Source organism: Neolamprologus brichardi, chromosome 16, assembly GCF_056152115.1.
Source record: "Neolamprologus brichardi isolate AB-2024 chromosome 16, ASM5615211v1, whole genome shotgun sequence".
Taxonomy (NCBI): domain Eukaryota; kingdom Metazoa; phylum Chordata; class Actinopteri; order Cichliformes; family Cichlidae; genus Neolamprologus; species Neolamprologus brichardi.
This window is the reverse complement of record NC_142119.1, coordinates 31913950-31930055: the sequence shown is the minus strand read 5'-3', so window position 1 is coordinate 31930055 and position 16106 is coordinate 31913950. Positions and strand designations below refer to the sequence as shown.

The following is a 16106-nucleotide window of genomic DNA, read 5'->3' as shown; positions in this document are numbered from 1 at the left end:
TAGAAATATTGTGGAGAGTTAAACAGAAAAAGAAAAGCTCATCAGGAGAGACAAAGTCCTAATATTCATGATAGGAGAGTAGGTTAAATCGTGTTCCCCAACATACTGGAAGACAAATTTGATTTTGAAGAAAAAAGACCCAATTCCAGAAAGAAACAGCGAATTCAAGCTTCCAACACAGCGAATTATCCTTTTCTTCATGCAACATATGTTTAGAGGAAGCAAAATCCACAAGCCAAGTCTCTACTCAAAAGCTGACCTTGAACTGTGAGGATGCTGCTGCAGCTTGCACTGCCAGCATCATTATGAGCCTCACAAGTGTAAACTCCGTTATTGTCAAATGTTGCATTGGAGATCTGGAGGTATGCAGTTGAGTCAACACACATTGTTTTATAGTTCCCTCCATCAGTTATCTGTTGGTCATTTTTGTACCAGCATATTCTCAGGGACTGTACACTGGTGACCTTGCATTCAAAGCAGTGTCCCTCGTACTGTTTCACAGTCGTAGTGGGAGGCAGTTTCAGGACAAACTGAGGTGGTTCTGCAAAGTAAGAAAAATATCAAGTTACTATCCTCAGCATAAAGTAGCACTTGAGCAGTAATGGGACGGATGGAGGATGCAGACACATGACTGGCTGCTGTGGCAGGGGACTCTGAAAATAACACAGATATTTCTGGAAGGCAATAAAGCAAAGAAAAGACACATGAAGACAGGGAAGAGCTGTGAAAAATGGAGAAAAAAGATGGAGTTAAATGCACGGTGATGATGGCGGACAAAAAAAGAATAGTCCAACCTTTCACCAGTAACTGTGCCGCACTTTTCGCCGTGCCTGCTTCGTTGCTAACTTGGCAGGAATAAATCCCAGGCTGCAGAGTACCCACTGAGCAGAGCTCTAAAGAGGAGGAATATTTCTCCAGTCTAACTCTGCACAATGGCCCAGTGATGAGTTCGATGTCATCCTTGAACCATTTCACCATAAACGGAGACGTCCCTTCAAAGACACTTTTGAAGAATACGTCAGACTTGGGAATAACAGCCTGAGACTCAAGCTCATCTATGAATCTTGGCGGCACTAAAACCAACAGAGAAGAATGATGATGATGTGTGACTAAGAGCCCGTGAGCTGATAAATCCATAAACTGAATGCTAACCTTTAGCTGTGAGGACTCCACTGCACACACAGCTGCCTGCTTTGTTGGTAACTTTGCAGGAGTACTCTCCTGTGTCAACACTCCCAGTAAGTTTTAACTCCAGCAAGACTCTATTTTCAGTGTGTACAAGTTTGTACTTGGAGCTCTCTGTAATCTTTTGTTTCCCTTTGCTCCATTCAACTGTCAGAGGAAGCGAACCGGTTATTCTGCACTCCATGGTCACCACTGAACCCATAATTCCTTGAATGTTTGTTAATTTCTTAATGAATGTGGGAGGAATCAACTCTTCTGTTTAAAATGATAGCAGAAGATAATTAATGTCAGAGAAAACTTCAAATATTCGTGTCTTCTATTTGTACTGTGATAAAAATACACATGTAAAGCTGTAAACCAAGAGTCAAAGAGTCTACCAACCCAAAACAACCAGCTTCACTTTACATCTGCAAGTCCCAACTGCGTTTTGGGCTTCAAACATGTACTCTCCACCGTCTTCCAGCTGAGAGGACATTATGTTAAGTCTACTGAGGTTGCCCCCATAGCAGAGATTATGCTTTCTGCTCGACTGGAGCTCGTTCCCATCTTTGATCCATTTTACACTTATATGAGGAGTTCCAGCTACCCTGCATTCAAAGCTAACTGGATCTCCACAAGTCACTTTAACAACCTCCGGTTTCTCTTCAATCGTTGGTGGTTCTAAGATGCCAAAAAAAAAAGAAGAAGTAAATGTACTTCTTGGTGTAGTTGGAAATCAGCCTAATGTTAGATAAACTGCTTGAAGTAAAGGTACCTTGCACAGTCAGTGTTGCTGAACACACATCTTGCCCAGCCTCGTTTACAACATGGCAGGTATATTTCCCTCTGTGAATAGCCGCACAAGCAAGAATCCTGAGAGTGGCCTCTTTGTTCTGGAAAATTTGCTTGATCTTCGGATCATCTTGGATCCAGTTTTCATCTTTTTTCCATAGCACAGAGAGTGGCAAGGGCCCTTCCACAGAGCAACGAAACACTGCAGCATCTCCCACAACAGTGGAGACATTCTTTATCTTCTTAATAAACTTTGGAGGCACTAACAGGGAGAAGACACTGTTGTAATACCAGAGCATATATAACACATTGAGTGTTGGGTCATTGATAAAACCAACCTTTCAGAGACAACACCACCGAGCCAGAGCAGCTCCCAACCTCATTGGCTACCACACACTGGTAGGTGCCCACATCATCCATGTCACAGTCCTGGATTTTTAAGCCCACATGTTCACTATCAACAATAATGTACTTTTGGCTGGATAAAATTGCCTTTTTATCTTTAGACCATGTGACACTGAACGGAGCACTTCCTGCAACTTTGCTAGCAAACGCTGCCGTGGAACCTTTAACGACTTCCAGAGATGATAGCTCTTCAACAAATGACGGAGGCTCTGAAAATAACAAAGCAAAGCGCTCTAAAGAAACCTTTGGATCAATTAAAGCTAATAACATACAGAACTTAGCATTTAACTTGATCTTAATTTTCACATAAACAGAGAAAAGAAAACCAACCTTTCACTACAAGCTCAAAAGTGCAACTCTCTGTGCCTGCTTCGTTGGAGGCCTCGCAGAAGTATTTCCCACTGTCTTGTTGACTAACTACACAAACCTCTAAAATGGCAACAGAGGTAAGAAATGATATCTTGTATTTGAGGCTTTGGTGAATCTGAACTCCATCTTTGAACCATTTCATGGAGATCTCTGGGGTACCAGCAACCTCACACTCAAACACCTTGCTGCCTCCGACACGCACTAATGACACCGCTTCAGGTTTTTCAGTGAAAAACGGGGGCTCTGAAATAAATACATGAAGAAGTGACTTAAAGACGGTCATCATTTTCAAAGTGAAGAAAAAGGATGAAGCTCCAATATGAACCTTTTACAAAGAGTGCTGCCTTGCATGAAGCGGAGCCCACAGCATTCTGGACTTCACAAACATACTCTCCAGAGTCAGAGGTTTTGGCAGAGAAGAGCTCTAGGGAGCTTGAAGTGTTGTCTTTAATTACAGAGCACTCGGCACTCGGAAGGATTTCTTTTTTGTTTTTAAACCATTTGATGGCGAGCGGAGGTGTGCCAGAGACACGAAGAGTAAACCTAACCTTTGATCCAGGCAACACATTCTTGGAGTCCGGTTTTTCAAGAATGCGTGGTGCTTCTGTTGGTGGAAAAACCCCAAAATGCTATCATACAACACAAATCTGTAAAAAACTGAAAAACTACTGATGATGCATGAGATCAAACCTTTAACAGACAAAATCCCGGAGCACTGGGCAGATCCTGCCTCGTTTTCAGCCACACAAGTGTAGCTCCCACTGTCTCTACTGTCGAGACAGCCGATTTCCAGGAAAGCAACATTTTCGAAAAACGTGCATTTATATTTTTGACAAGTCTGGATCTCTGTTTCATCTTTGTACCACTGTATCGTCATCGGCAGAGAACCAGATACGAGGCACTCTAGATGAGCACACGATCCTTTTATACCTTCAGTCTCTCTCAGTTTCCTTGTGAAGGACGGTTTAATAATCTGATCTATTACATACAAGTTGAAAAAAAAAAACATTGTCAGGGTGACTGTAGAAAGAACTGCAAACAGATTCAACAAAGCTTTGGGAAACCGACCTAAGACTGTAACTGATGCGTCACACGAACTGTGCCCAGCAACATTTGAAACTTCGACAGTGTAATCACCGCTGTCGCTCTTCTCTGTTTTTATTATCTTGAGCACAGAGCTCGTGTCTGTGCTCTGTATTCTGTATCTCTGTCCTGACGGCAGCTCCTTTCCCGCCTTAAGCCATCTGACCTTCAGCGGTTTAGTGCCTGAAAACCTGCATTCAAATCTGGCTGGGTCGCCATGGGTTACACTGATGGACTTTGGGTGCTCTGAAATACTTGCTGGCTCTGCGATAACAAAATGATTCAAAGGTAACTTAGTTTTGATCACTGCGCTGCATGCGACAGATGAAGCGGCAAGCTCGACACAAAAGGCAAAAGCGGACGATTAGGACCCACGAACATCGTACAAACCTGTCACTATGAGCACTGCGGCACATCTCTGAGTCCCGGCTTTGTTCTGCGCCTGACAGACATATTTCCCGCCATGTGACAACTGAGCATTTTTCAAATTCAACAAGGCACTTGTGGTTTCACAGGACATCTGAAAATGCTCGTCTTCCGTAAGTTCACGATCATCCTTGATCCAGGACAAAGTCATGGGAAGTGACCCAGACAACATACACTTCATGGAGATTTCAGAGCCCACAATACAGGACATATCCTTTAGTCTTTGAACAAATGATGGTGGTTCTAGTGGGAAAACACATATGTTGTCATCATTCACAGGCAGTCTAAATGAAACTGAAATCCTAAACCTTTGCAATGACAGTGGACGCATGCAGCGAGGCAAACTCTCCCGCCACAAACCTTTCAGAGAAATCTGGCAAGAGCAAGATGTCTCCCCAACATCGTTTGAAACAGTGCACTTGTATGTTCCTTCATCTCCAGTCTGACAGTGTGAGATCTGAAGAGTGATTGTGTCATTTTCCACACTGATTTTATGTCTTTTGTCATTTCTGATCAGCTTATCGTTGAGGAAGCAGCTTATTTCAAATGGAGGGGAACCTGAAACGATTGCTTCCAAGATAATCTCAGACTCCGTAACAAGCTCAGCTGATTCAAAAGGCCTCACAAACAATGGAGGCTCTAAAAAACAGAGAATAAAAAATACATTTACAGGCATGAAGAAATAATTCTAGTCTGATGTGGAAAGTCTGGTCCACAGAGTTCATTTAGCCTTTAAATTCTAGTTTCTAGGTTTTCTGAGTAACAGTGAACCTGTACTGGACAATGGTTTTTAAATGACTAGTAATCCTTGGGTTACAGGTAATGTGTCATGGGTTTATTTCTTTAGACCATCTGCTGAGGCAAAGGGCCAACACACGCTCATAAAACATGGACATTTCAGAGCATTTGAATAACCTGCATGGCTCTTTATTTTTAATTTATAGGGTTAGCATGGCATATTCAAAACACAAGTTCACACTGTCAGTTAATGCAGTCTGTCCATTAAACATCTGTACGAAAAGGTCAGCTGTTAATAACATGGCTGACAACCATTTACACCAACAGTCCGGCCAGAAACCCCAGTAATCCCCTGCTAGATTCTTACAAATATACCATTACTGGGAGTCTCTGCTTTGATGGAGAGTAACTAAACCCTGCACTGACGTCCATATAATGCATGCAGCACCGAACATGTGAGAAAACCATGTGGACCAGACTTTAGATGGAAACAAATCTAAAGTTTGAGGACAGCAACAAGAGTAAAATCAATTAGCAAGTTTCACAAACTAAACCTAGATGAAGACCTGCGTCTTGAACCAGGTTTAATCTTGGTGTTGGAGACGGAGTCTTTGACCGGTGAAGAGTGAACCAACCTTTCACTGTTACACAGCTGCTGCACTGCTCCCTGCCGGCCTCGCTGGACGCCACACAGACGTAATCTGCACTATCCTCTACAGAGCAACTCTCAACCTCCAGAGTGGCCAACGAGCCGTCGAAGGTCATGTTGTGTCTGCGGTCTGAAACCATTTCTGAGCCATTTTTAAACCACGTGACAGTAATAACAGGAGTGCCCTGCACTTTGCAGGACAACTTCAGAGGTTGTCCTGTTTTCAGCAGCTTTGAAGGTTCAAGCTTCATCATAAATGTTGGGGCTTCTGTAAATTAAGAGTAACAATTATAGATGCGATAAAGAGGTTAATTAAAGGAAAACAGCTTTTTAACACGTTTTAAAGAAAGAACAAAAGCAGCAGCTTTTCTGCACCTTTTATGAAGAGCGCTGCAGTGCAGTCAACCTTCCCAGCGTCGTTGGATACTTGGCATGTATATTTGGCAGAGTCGCTGGGTTTCACAGACTGAAGCTCCAGGGAGCTGGAAGAGGAGTCTTTCTTTATGAAATACTTTCCCCCAGTGAAAATCTCTTTCTCCTCTCTGAACCATTTAACGATAAGTGGAGCCGATCCCGTAAAGTCAGACTTTAAGACAACATTTGATCCCGGGGATGCATCAAGAGATTCAGGTTTCGAGGTAAAGGCTGGAGGTTCTGGAGTCATTTGGGAAGAAATACAGCAAATCAGTTTACACCCTGTCATTAAGCCTGTGTTGATCTCTAATGGCTACTGCTTAACTTGAGGTAATGCAGCTTCTCTGACCTTTGATGGAGAGAGTACCACTGGTTTCTTTTTCTCCAGCATCATTAGAAGCTTTGCATGTATAAACTCCACCATCGCTTTGATCCAGGCCAGTTATTGTCACAGAGGCTGTACTCTCACTGAAATCAAGCTTATATTTTGCATCGCTGTGGATTTCTTTATTGTCTTTGTACCAAGACAGAGCCATCGGCTGAGATCCAGCAAGCCTGCAATCCAACGTGATATTACTGCCAATGCTCCCATTCACTTTCTTTAGAGTTTTGGTGAAGGATGGGGGAACTGCACGATCTGTGTAGGGAAGTATATCAAACATATTACAAGCTCCACTTGTGCTGATCGGACAAATTGATATTAATGATGTTTTATTGACTAAAACTGACCTATAACTGTAACCGAGCACGTGCACTCGTCTTTTCCAACTTTATTGGACACTTCCATCTTGTACTCGGAAGTGTCACCTTTATCTGCTGCGAGAATCTTTAAAATGGCAGTGTTCTCCTTAACTGCTATTTTATATTTACGACCACTGATCATCTCCTTGCCGTCTTTGAACCATTTCACTTTGAGTTCAGGGCTTCCAGAAACGGTGCACTCCAGCGTGGCAGAGTCGCCTGCAGTCACGCTGATGGAGGCTGCTTTCTCTAAAATCCGAGCAGGTTCTAAAACACATTGAATTTTACACTTAACAAACAGTTAGATCTGAACTCTGAAAACATTTGTAATGGGAATGTTTTCTAACCTTGAATAGTTAAGGTAGCTTCACATTTTTGCTGTCCTGCCTCATTTTCAGCGAGACAAGTATACTTTCCACCATGCTTTAGCTCAACAGATGAGAAGGAAATACTAGTGATGCTGTTCACAAAGGACATTTTGATATTGGGATCATCATCTCTGAGGAGCTCAGAGTCTTTCATCCATTTAATGGTGATGGGAACTGAACCTTTCAGGGTTCCCTGTAATTTCACTGTATTTCCCAAAACTGCTGTAGCGCTCTCAATCCTCTTTGAGAACACAGGTGGCTCTGAAATAACACGATTGGTATCATAATGTCAACACCTGCCAGACATTGGGACGTTGTAATGAAAGTCCTTTTTTACACCACTAACCTTTTTGTTTAAGTACTGACTTGGAGGTTGCTGACCCAACCTCATTCGATACGACACATTCGTATTCACCAGTATCGGCGCTCTCAAAGGACTGGATCTCCAGAGAGGCCAGCGATCCCTGTGACACTATGCTGTACTTCTTATCTGAGGACAGGCGTTTCTTATTCTTTTTCCAAGACACTTCGAGCGGTGCAGAGCCTGCAATCTCACACTCCAGCACAGCTACCGATCCTCTGACTGCCTCAGTGGACAGTAACTCCTTTCTGATTGACGGAGGTTCTAAAGGGAACATACAGCTTGGTTATATGTGTTTTTGCACAGACTTGGGCCTTTTGTTGCCAACAACTCTACACACCTTTCACTGTTACTTTAATGCTGCAGCTTTCACACCCACACTCATTGAGAACCTCACAGGTATAGTTTCCACTGTCAGTCAACAGGACATCGTGTATCTCGAGAGTGGCGACACCGTCTTTCAGACCGACAGCATGTCTGCCACCAGTGGACAGCTCACTGTTATTCAAGAACCAGGTGCTGTGGAGTTCGGGAGATCCTTTGATGGTGCACTGCAGGCGAGCGGTGCTGCCCTGCTTCCAAATCGTTGTGGCTTCCAGCCGCTTTACAAAGACCGGTGGCTCTGCAGAGGTGTGTGGTTAACAAAGAGCTATTGTGAAGTCAAAGACTGCATTCAAAAACAGCAACCACGCAATGAAAGAGGAGAGATTTAAGTTGCTGTCTATCATCTAAAATGGACACCAGAGAATTGAACTGTGTTAACTTCCAGGACTGCAGATTTGCAAAAGCTACAAATGCTGCAGTTTCCCTGAAACTTAACTAGCTAGCTCTTACCTTGTACCTTCACCATGGTGGAGCAAGACGCACTGCCGGCTTCGTTTGCCACTGTACACACATAATTTCCACAATCTTTCAGTGTGGTCTTTAGGATATCAAGAGTAACTGTCTTATCCTCAAACAACAGTTTACAGTCGGGAGACTGGTGGACTTTTCTGCCATCTCTGGTCCAGGTGACAGTTACTCCAGTGTCCTCATCCACCTGACACTCAAGGTGCAGAGCAGCTCCAACCACAGCGGCGACTGAAGCCAGGGGCCTTACAAAGTTGGGTTTATCGATAACACACAGCTCCATGTGGCATTCAGCTGTCCCAGCTTTGTTAGATACGTTGCACACATAAAGCCCGCTGTCAGCTGCCTCAGCACTGGGTATCTCAAGAGTGTGCTTATTCTTTTCACAAGAGCTCTGGTAGTGTGCGGGCACTTTGGGTAAGGCCTGGTTGTCTTTAAGCCAGACAACATTCAGAGGAGCAGTTCCTGCTATTACACACTGCATTACAGCCCTCTTTCCAACATACACAGTCTGAGGGTCAGGCTTACTTATAAAGACAGGAGGAAATTGTTCTACAGGGATTAAGAAGAAGAGAATCAGTGTTAATAAGTTTTACCTTAACCAAAATCAAACCAACAGGGCAAGAAACAATTACACAAACAAAACGCCAGCACAAAGACGAAAACGCGCCATCATCCCCTCGGAGGGGGAATAAAAACAACATGAGTTCCAAACTCAACCAGCCAAGAAGAAGGAAAAATGCACGGCTCTTACCTGTGACACTGAGGGAGGCGGAGCATTCATCACTGCCGTGCTGATTGGACGCCTTGCAGGTGTATTCGCCACTGTCATCCTTGGTTGTCCTCAGAAGCTCCAGGGAGGAAGAGCTGAAGCGACTGATAATCCTGCACTTTTCACTCCCTTTGATGGGGTGTCCATCTTTGAGCCACTTGAAGCTCACGTTTGGAGCGTCCCCAGTTTCACATTCAAACTTAGCAGAGCTGCCGATGTTTATCTCCACTGGGACAATTCTGTGCCTGAACACAGGCTTCACTGTGTTTGCAAAAGAGAGAAAAAGGCAACAAGAACATGTGAGTACACAGCAGGTGCTGAAATGAAATAGAAACAAAAATTAGTGTTTGTACTGGAGACGGTGATGAAGTGAACCTGGGACGGAAAGTGACACACAAAGTTATGGTGGGATGAAAGTGGAGGAGAAAAAATGCACAGGCTGAAGTGATGAACAGGAAGTCTGTGACGACAAAAGGAGAGAAGGCATGCAAACATGAATGATTAAAGGCATGTGGTCAAAGGAGACTGCTTGGCTGTGAAGGTTGTAGAGGAGTAGATGGAGTGGGATGTGATCATGTCACTGCTGTCTGCTGAAAGCCTCAAAGTCCAAATTCTTTTCTTTTGAAAAAAAACTGCACGACAGGTGTCTCGAAGGTAAATGAGCTGTGGGCTGGCAACGTCCTCTCATTGGACGGCCACCTTAGTGTTCAAGTGAACAAGAAAAGCAAACAAGCAAACTCCCACAAATACAAATGTTTGTTTTTCAAAATTTCAAATATTTTATAACGAGACATTTTTTCCTCACTAACTGTGTTTATTTCGGAGTTCAATGAGGCGTCACTGGTCTGTCTGCCCACACACGTGGCAGCACTTCTGCTATCATTGCGTTCGTATTTAACAAAAAAAAATTGCAGACATAAGTGCACGCGTTAGTCAGTTTTACAGGCCGTGACTTTGGGACCCCTGCTGTAAGCCATTTTCAGTTCTGCCTTTGTGCTCATTTGCTAAACTTTGAGTTTTGGTTGAGGTTTGCAGACAGCAGACGTTCACCACAGTGTGAAGTTAGTGGATGATGATGATATCAAAGAATTTCTCATCATCAAACCTCGTGGGACCACAGTCAGCCTCGAAGATGTCGTAGTCTTGCCGACTTCATTCTCAGCCTCACAGACATACTCTCCTTGATGGCGGTCTTTGACAACTTTGTCAATAACTAGTGTGTATGTGTCACGGTCTTTAAAACACTTGAACTCTTTGCCAGATTTCACCAGCTTCCCATTGAAAAACCAGCTAACTTTGGTGACGTATTTAACACTGGCAGTAAATACAGCCCTGCCATTTTCCTCAGCACAGACATCCTCCAGAACATCTACGATGACGGGATAATCAGTGATACTGTCCGAGGACTCACTGATCATGATTGCCTCTGAAAGATATTCCTCTCTGGTTTCTCTGTGGACAAAAATGTCCACATGCTGTTCAGCCTGGCATACTGTGCCGTCCTTGTCTGATCTAACTGTCCTGCTGCTCTTGGACTCGTGGACCTCGGTTTGGCTCTGAAGTGTCGCACTTTGAAAGGAAGCCCTGGCTTCTGTCGTCAGAGCTGCAGACTGAGATACAGCAGGAAGTAAACTGCCTGCGCTCTCTGCCACCACCACAGAGTCCACCACAGAAGACAACACCTCCTTGGAGGACACTGAGCTGACCTGCACTTTTTGAGGCTTATCAATGTGCATGGTGCCCGGCTGCTCTGATGTAAGACTTGGCTGTTCTTGGGAAACCATAGCATGCAAAGCTACCTGGAGTTCATGCCTAAGGTCAGCTGTCTGAGGGTAATCACCTTCAAAAGTCAGCGTGATCTCCAGGGGGGAACCTGGAGATGTGATAAGATAGGTACATGCAGCCTGCCTGGGCTCTCTCTGAACCTTGACCTCATGGACCTCCGCTGCCTCTAGTCTTCCAACAACATCAGCCAGTAAAACTGGTGGATTACTGGCCACAGCTGAGTGAAGAGCATCTCTGAGCTGATGTCGTACATTCAAACTAGATGGTTTGGGGGCATAAATGATGAAATTCAGTTCCTTCGGTAGAGTCAGAGCATCCTGAGCCTCTGGGACAAAAAGAAACCCTTTAGGCTGTGTCTTAACACTGACCGCGGAGCCCTCGAATTTACGAATCTCACTCGACCGCTCTCCTACGATGACTTGTTTTTCTTCTAGAAACACTGACTGTCGGACTGACTGACCTTCCTGGATCTGAACTGCAAAGTCCTCCTCAGCCGCCTCTAAGATAGTGCAGCTTTCGGTGGCCATTGCTTTTTCTTCTATGAAAACTTGCTTTTTTGGTATCTTGGCCTCAATTTTAATCTCAGGCTTAAATTTTTCATCAGTTTTGAAGCTAGTAGTGTGACCCTCTTCCAGACTTTGATTGTTTGTGATGATCAAAGACTGCATGATATTCCAGTAATCCTCTTTCTGGACTAATGCTCGCTGTGGCGTGACGCTCGTAACAAAAGGAGTCTCTTTTGGGAGCTGCGTGGGCTGGGAGGACACAGCAAGGCTGCGTAGAGGCCTGGACTCAGTACGCGGCTGTGGTCGAGCGCTGATCACAGACATGTCAAGATCTTTGTGGTAATCCGCAGTGACCTCCATTCTCTCTTCTGAGGTAGCTGCATGCCATCTAGCCTTTTCCAGTTTCTGTGCTGCCACCTGCTGGTCAGGTTTGGTGACAGCGAGTATGCCTTCTTTTGGTAAAACTGTTAGAGAATGGACCGACTGAAGGTGTTTTGGTTGCACCAACTCTTGCTTTGGCTGGACAGAGGTGGCGTTCATCTTTGTTTCTAATTCTGAAGCTGGCTCACAAACTACAGTCCTCTGTTCTTCTTGAGTCACTGAATGCAGCAAAGTCGGACTTTTCCTCGCTTCTGCTTGTTCTGTTGGAGGTTTTTCACTGCTCAACCTTCCCTCACACAGTAAAACATCCTGATCACTGATAACCTGCAGATTCAGAAGCTGTTCTCCCTCCTGCTGTGGCTGCACACTTACAGAAAATGCCCCATGTGGCACTTGTCCTGTTTGATCAGCACAGAGCTCATATTTCTCTTCGGTCTGTACGGCTGAATTATAAACCATGTCTTTGCACGGGGTAATGCTCTCCTGCTCGGGTCTTTGTATTTCAAGCTTTTGCTCTTTGGATAAAGCCACTCTGGCTTCACTCACTGGTGCTACCACTGGTTTTGGCTGCTCTTTGCCAGCTGAACCTTTAATGTCTGCATCTAAAGCTGGAAGATGCTCAGTGTGTCCTTCTGTAAGTTGAAGCTGTCCTGCATACTGAGCCGAGTATAAAATCTTTACCCCCTCTGTGACTCTGAAACTCCTCTCCTCCTCTTCTCTGTGCATGTCTTCCGAGATTTCATCAGCGATAGGTACAGCAAGCTCGACCTGGTGACTAGTAACAAGTTGCCTCGGCTCGCTGGAGGTCTCTACGTGTTCTGGACTCTGACCTATCAGTGCCTCAGCTCTCACTGTGCTGAGGGGAAGGACCTCCTCAGACGTAGCTGACATGAGCTTGGGCGGTTGCTCTTTGGCTGACTCCAGCTCAACTACCTCGGGGCTGAGAATCCGTTCAGAGTGCTGCGCTGTGATCTTTTGTCTCTCCTGGACTGAGGATAGGAAAGCAGCCAGGTGATGCTGTTTAACAGGGACAGCTGAGACCTGAGGTGGATGGCTGGGGGCTAATGAAACCCTCTCCTCTATTTCATGGGACTGCAGCACCGCTGCCTGGTGGGTAAGCTGCTCACGATGAAGGGTGGCAGAAGAGAGACTGAGCTCTCTGAGCGTTTCCACCTCTTCACTGGGAATAATTTGTCGGTCTTCAGTACTAATGGTATAGATCATGTGTTCAGACCGGGATCTTTCCTGGTGTAATCTGAGTTCTGCGGTTTGTTCTGCCATCGATATCGTCAAACCTTTTGTTTTCTGTACTAACGTGTCCTCTTCCTGAGCTTTCTCCCTGAACACCAGCAGCTCTGCAGTACAACAGGCTTCCCCGTACTGGTTTGAGGCCTTACAGGTGTAAATGCCGCTGTGCTCCTGTTTGACACTCTTAATGTTAATAAAACCGGATCCATCCGGGTTGTTCACAATGATATAGAACCCACTCGGCTGGATGTGGGAAGTGCCTTTAAGCCACTGGACCTCAGGGAGAGGATCTCCAGTCACAGCGTAACTGAAGAAACCCTGAGCCCCCTCCTGCCGCTGAAGAGATTCGATAGTTTTAGTGAATTCTGGGCGCTTACCAGTCACTGCAAATGTTCTCTCATCGGCTCTTTCCTCCTTTTCTGGCTCCTTCACCTGAACGTGCAGGTAGGAAGTGCAGGTTGACTGGCCAAATCTGTTGCTGACCGTGCAGGAGTACTCTCCTTCACATTCCCTGTGAACTGTGTTAATCACCAAGCTGTACTCATCGTGTTCGTGAATAAATGTATACACAGATGAACTGGTTATAGTGTGCCCGTTGTGAAACCACTGAACGGTGGGCTTAGGGAAGCCGGACACTCTGACGGTAAACGTAGCCGTTTCTCCGACAGTCACAGCTGCTGGAGAAAGTTCACTGAGGAAAACTGGTTTTTCCTTTTTCTTTTCCAAAGTGCTGGAGAAGCGTTTAGACTCTGGTTCGAGTTCAAGTGTTTTGGTTTTGTCTGCTATCTCTATGCCAGTGAAGTATGACTCCTGGGTTTCCTCTTCCACTGTGACGGCTGAGCTAGAGAAGACTGAGTGGAATAATCACAGGTTAACACTCACACTCCAACCACAGTACAGTCTGCTGAAAACAGGAAAACTACAGTTCAATTCATATTCAGTACAGGAGCACTGTTTTACATGTTTGACTAAAAACGTCTATAACGCTGCATCCAGGATTCAAAGACTTTTTCCTCAATCAAAACAAATTCTACATGATCAGAGTCAGATAATAAAAGTCCCGAGTCCACTCTGAACTTGATTCAGTTATCAAAGTAAACTCGTAAAAGTGCCCTTGAACTTCTTACCAACCCAACCTGTAGACAAAGAACAAAAACAACTTCTCAACTAAGACTAAGGATGGAGACATGACGGATAAAAGCCATATTTACCTTTTATTTCCTCCTGGACCTGAGTCACCTTCTCCTCTGTAGTTACTGTAAAGACACAGATGTTCACAAATTAAAAACATTCCTAAAGCTTCCCGGGAGACTGTTAGAACCAGTGGTGGCTCGTGCATCCGTCCGTTTTTTGTTTCGTTTAACTGACGTTTGTGCATGCTCCTGTTTGGTCTTTTAGTGTGCAGCACCGCTGGGCTTTTTTTCAAACACTAAGTGGTGTGAGCACACAGTGGTTATGACCTTGTTGAAGAAGTGTTGTCACCCTGTGAAGAAGTGTGCCTCTGCTGGCTGTGTGGGTGAAGAGCAGTGTGAATGAGTGGTGTAAAGAAGCCTTAGCGAGCAGAAGGACCAAAAGCATGCAGATGCCAACCTTTCGTCAGTGTGCTGCACTCAGCATCTCCGGCTGAGCTGATATTTTTGCAAACGTAAGAGCCCCCTTTTCCAGGTCCCACATTGTTAACTTTTATACAGCTTGAGGGGTCTTCATTTTTCACAGAGTAACACACAGTTTCCTCAGCATTCAACTGGTTGTAAAGCCAAATGACAAACGCAGTGGGAAGCCCCTTCACAACGCAATTCAGGGAGCCACTGCCTTTGTTTCTGATCAGCAGCTCAGGGGGGAGTTTGATCAGGAAGTCGGGGCAGCTGGAAGGGCGATGACCTTGGTATTCATTAGGCACGACGTCAGGGAAATACAACAGGCTGATGAGGCTGTAAGGTCTCTGGGAAGATGGAGGTGATGGTCCCAGCTTCTCCACCACCTCCTGCTTGTCTTGGTCAGAGGGATCTCTAGGGGTCTCCCTGTGTGCCTGTGACACTTTGCGCACTGAATCGGTAGGGATGGGGGTTTCTGCTTTGAGATTTGCTTCTTTAGCTGGGTAAGAATAGAGTTAGGAAAAGTAATTAGGGGTCACAGAGTAAATGGCCATGACTCTAAATGCTAAAGGTTAATAGGATGAATGATGAGGTTAGCGTAGCGAAGCTGACAGGAGGGGAGGATAAACTGGACTAGGGTTTGTTATTTTATTACACTACAAGAGGTTACAGGATAACATATTAAATATTAAGTCATGGGGGTGGGGGAGCACTAAGCGGGAGGAGCAGCTGGAAAGGTGGGATGGACCAGATGGAGAGACAGGCTGACAAAAAAAAGGAAGATTAACCACCTTCAACAGTGAGCTGAGCAGAGGAGCTGTTGTGGCCAAGTTCGTTGGTAGCGGTGCAGCGGTACATGCCCTGGTCCGCCACACCGACGCCCTGGATGACCAGGGACAAAAAGCCACCGCTCTGAGAGCTTCTCACCCGCTCGGTGTCCACCAGGCTCTCGCCGTTATGTTCCCATACCACCCCGGAGAAGGGCTGGCCGTCGAATGAGCAGCTGAACTCTGCCATTTCACCACTTTTCACTCGGACATCGCTCATTTCCATCAGCAGCTTCGGACTGGCTGAGAGTTTCAAGTCAAAGCTGCTCTCAGAGCTCCTCTCCATCGAGCTTATCTCAATCGTGCTCCAAGACACAGAGGAACTCTCAGTGATCGTCTCAGTAAACTCAACGCTGTGGGCTGTTTGTCCCACTGACAGAGAGCTGAAACTCTCACTCTGAGCCTCCAGTCTCTGAAATAGCTTAGCCTCAGCCCCAGTGCTTGACACGCTAGCTAAGGCTTTTTTATCTGGGCAATAAGAAAGAGTAGAAGAATTAGGTCAACACATCATCACTACGGATTTCTCCAGGTTACTGTCACAGCCTGTTGCCAACAGTGCAGTGGGAGTGGCGCGTTGAGGATCAATAATGATGAGTGGGGGAGTGGACAGTGGTGGGTGTCCACTGTCAATCA

The 16106-nt window shown here is 45.3% G+C and overlaps 1 protein-coding gene across 3 annotated transcripts in view; it reads right to left on the bottom strand.

Moving 5' to 3' along the window:
- Window positions 1–16106, bottom strand: part of LOC102797270 (titin-like) — a 170353-nt gene that overhangs the window by 128001 nt on the left and 26246 nt on the right. For 2 of the 3 annotated variants that reach the window (XM_087853003.1, XM_087853004.1), the window contains exons 39-59: window positions 14263–14307; window positions 9114–9392; window positions 8345–8911; window positions 7851–8132; window positions 7496–7774; window positions 7129–7410; window positions 6770–7048; window positions 6390–6677; window positions 6002–6280; window positions 5613–5894; window positions 4600–4878; window positions 4204–4482; window positions 3421–4077; window positions 3056–3334; window positions 2692–2973; window positions 2295–2570; window positions 1940–2218; window positions 1567–1845; window positions 1153–1440; window positions 795–1073; window positions 260–541 (exon numbers count right to left, since the gene is read on the bottom strand). In XM_087853003.1, the coding sequence (XP_087709129.1) occupies window positions 260–541; window positions 795–1073; window positions 1153–1440; window positions 1567–1845; window positions 1940–2218; window positions 2295–2570; window positions 2692–2973; window positions 3056–3334; window positions 3421–4077; window positions 4204–4482; window positions 4600–4878; window positions 5613–5894; window positions 6002–6280; window positions 6390–6677; window positions 6770–7048; window positions 7129–7410; window positions 7496–7774; window positions 7851–8132; window positions 8345–8911; window positions 9114–9392; window positions 14263–14307 (6321 nt within the window). Of the gene's footprint in view, window positions 1–259; window positions 542–794; window positions 1074–1152; window positions 1441–1566; window positions 1846–1939; window positions 2219–2294; window positions 2571–2691; window positions 2974–3055; window positions 3335–3420; window positions 4078–4203; window positions 4483–4599; window positions 4879–5612; window positions 5895–6001; window positions 6281–6389; window positions 6678–6769; window positions 7049–7128; window positions 7411–7495; window positions 7775–7850; window positions 8133–8344; window positions 8912–9113; window positions 9393–10236; window positions 13903–14262; window positions 14308–14641; window positions 15146–15437; window positions 15942–16106 lie in introns of all 3 variants that reach the window. The other variant, XM_087853005.1, reaches the window with a different exon arrangement.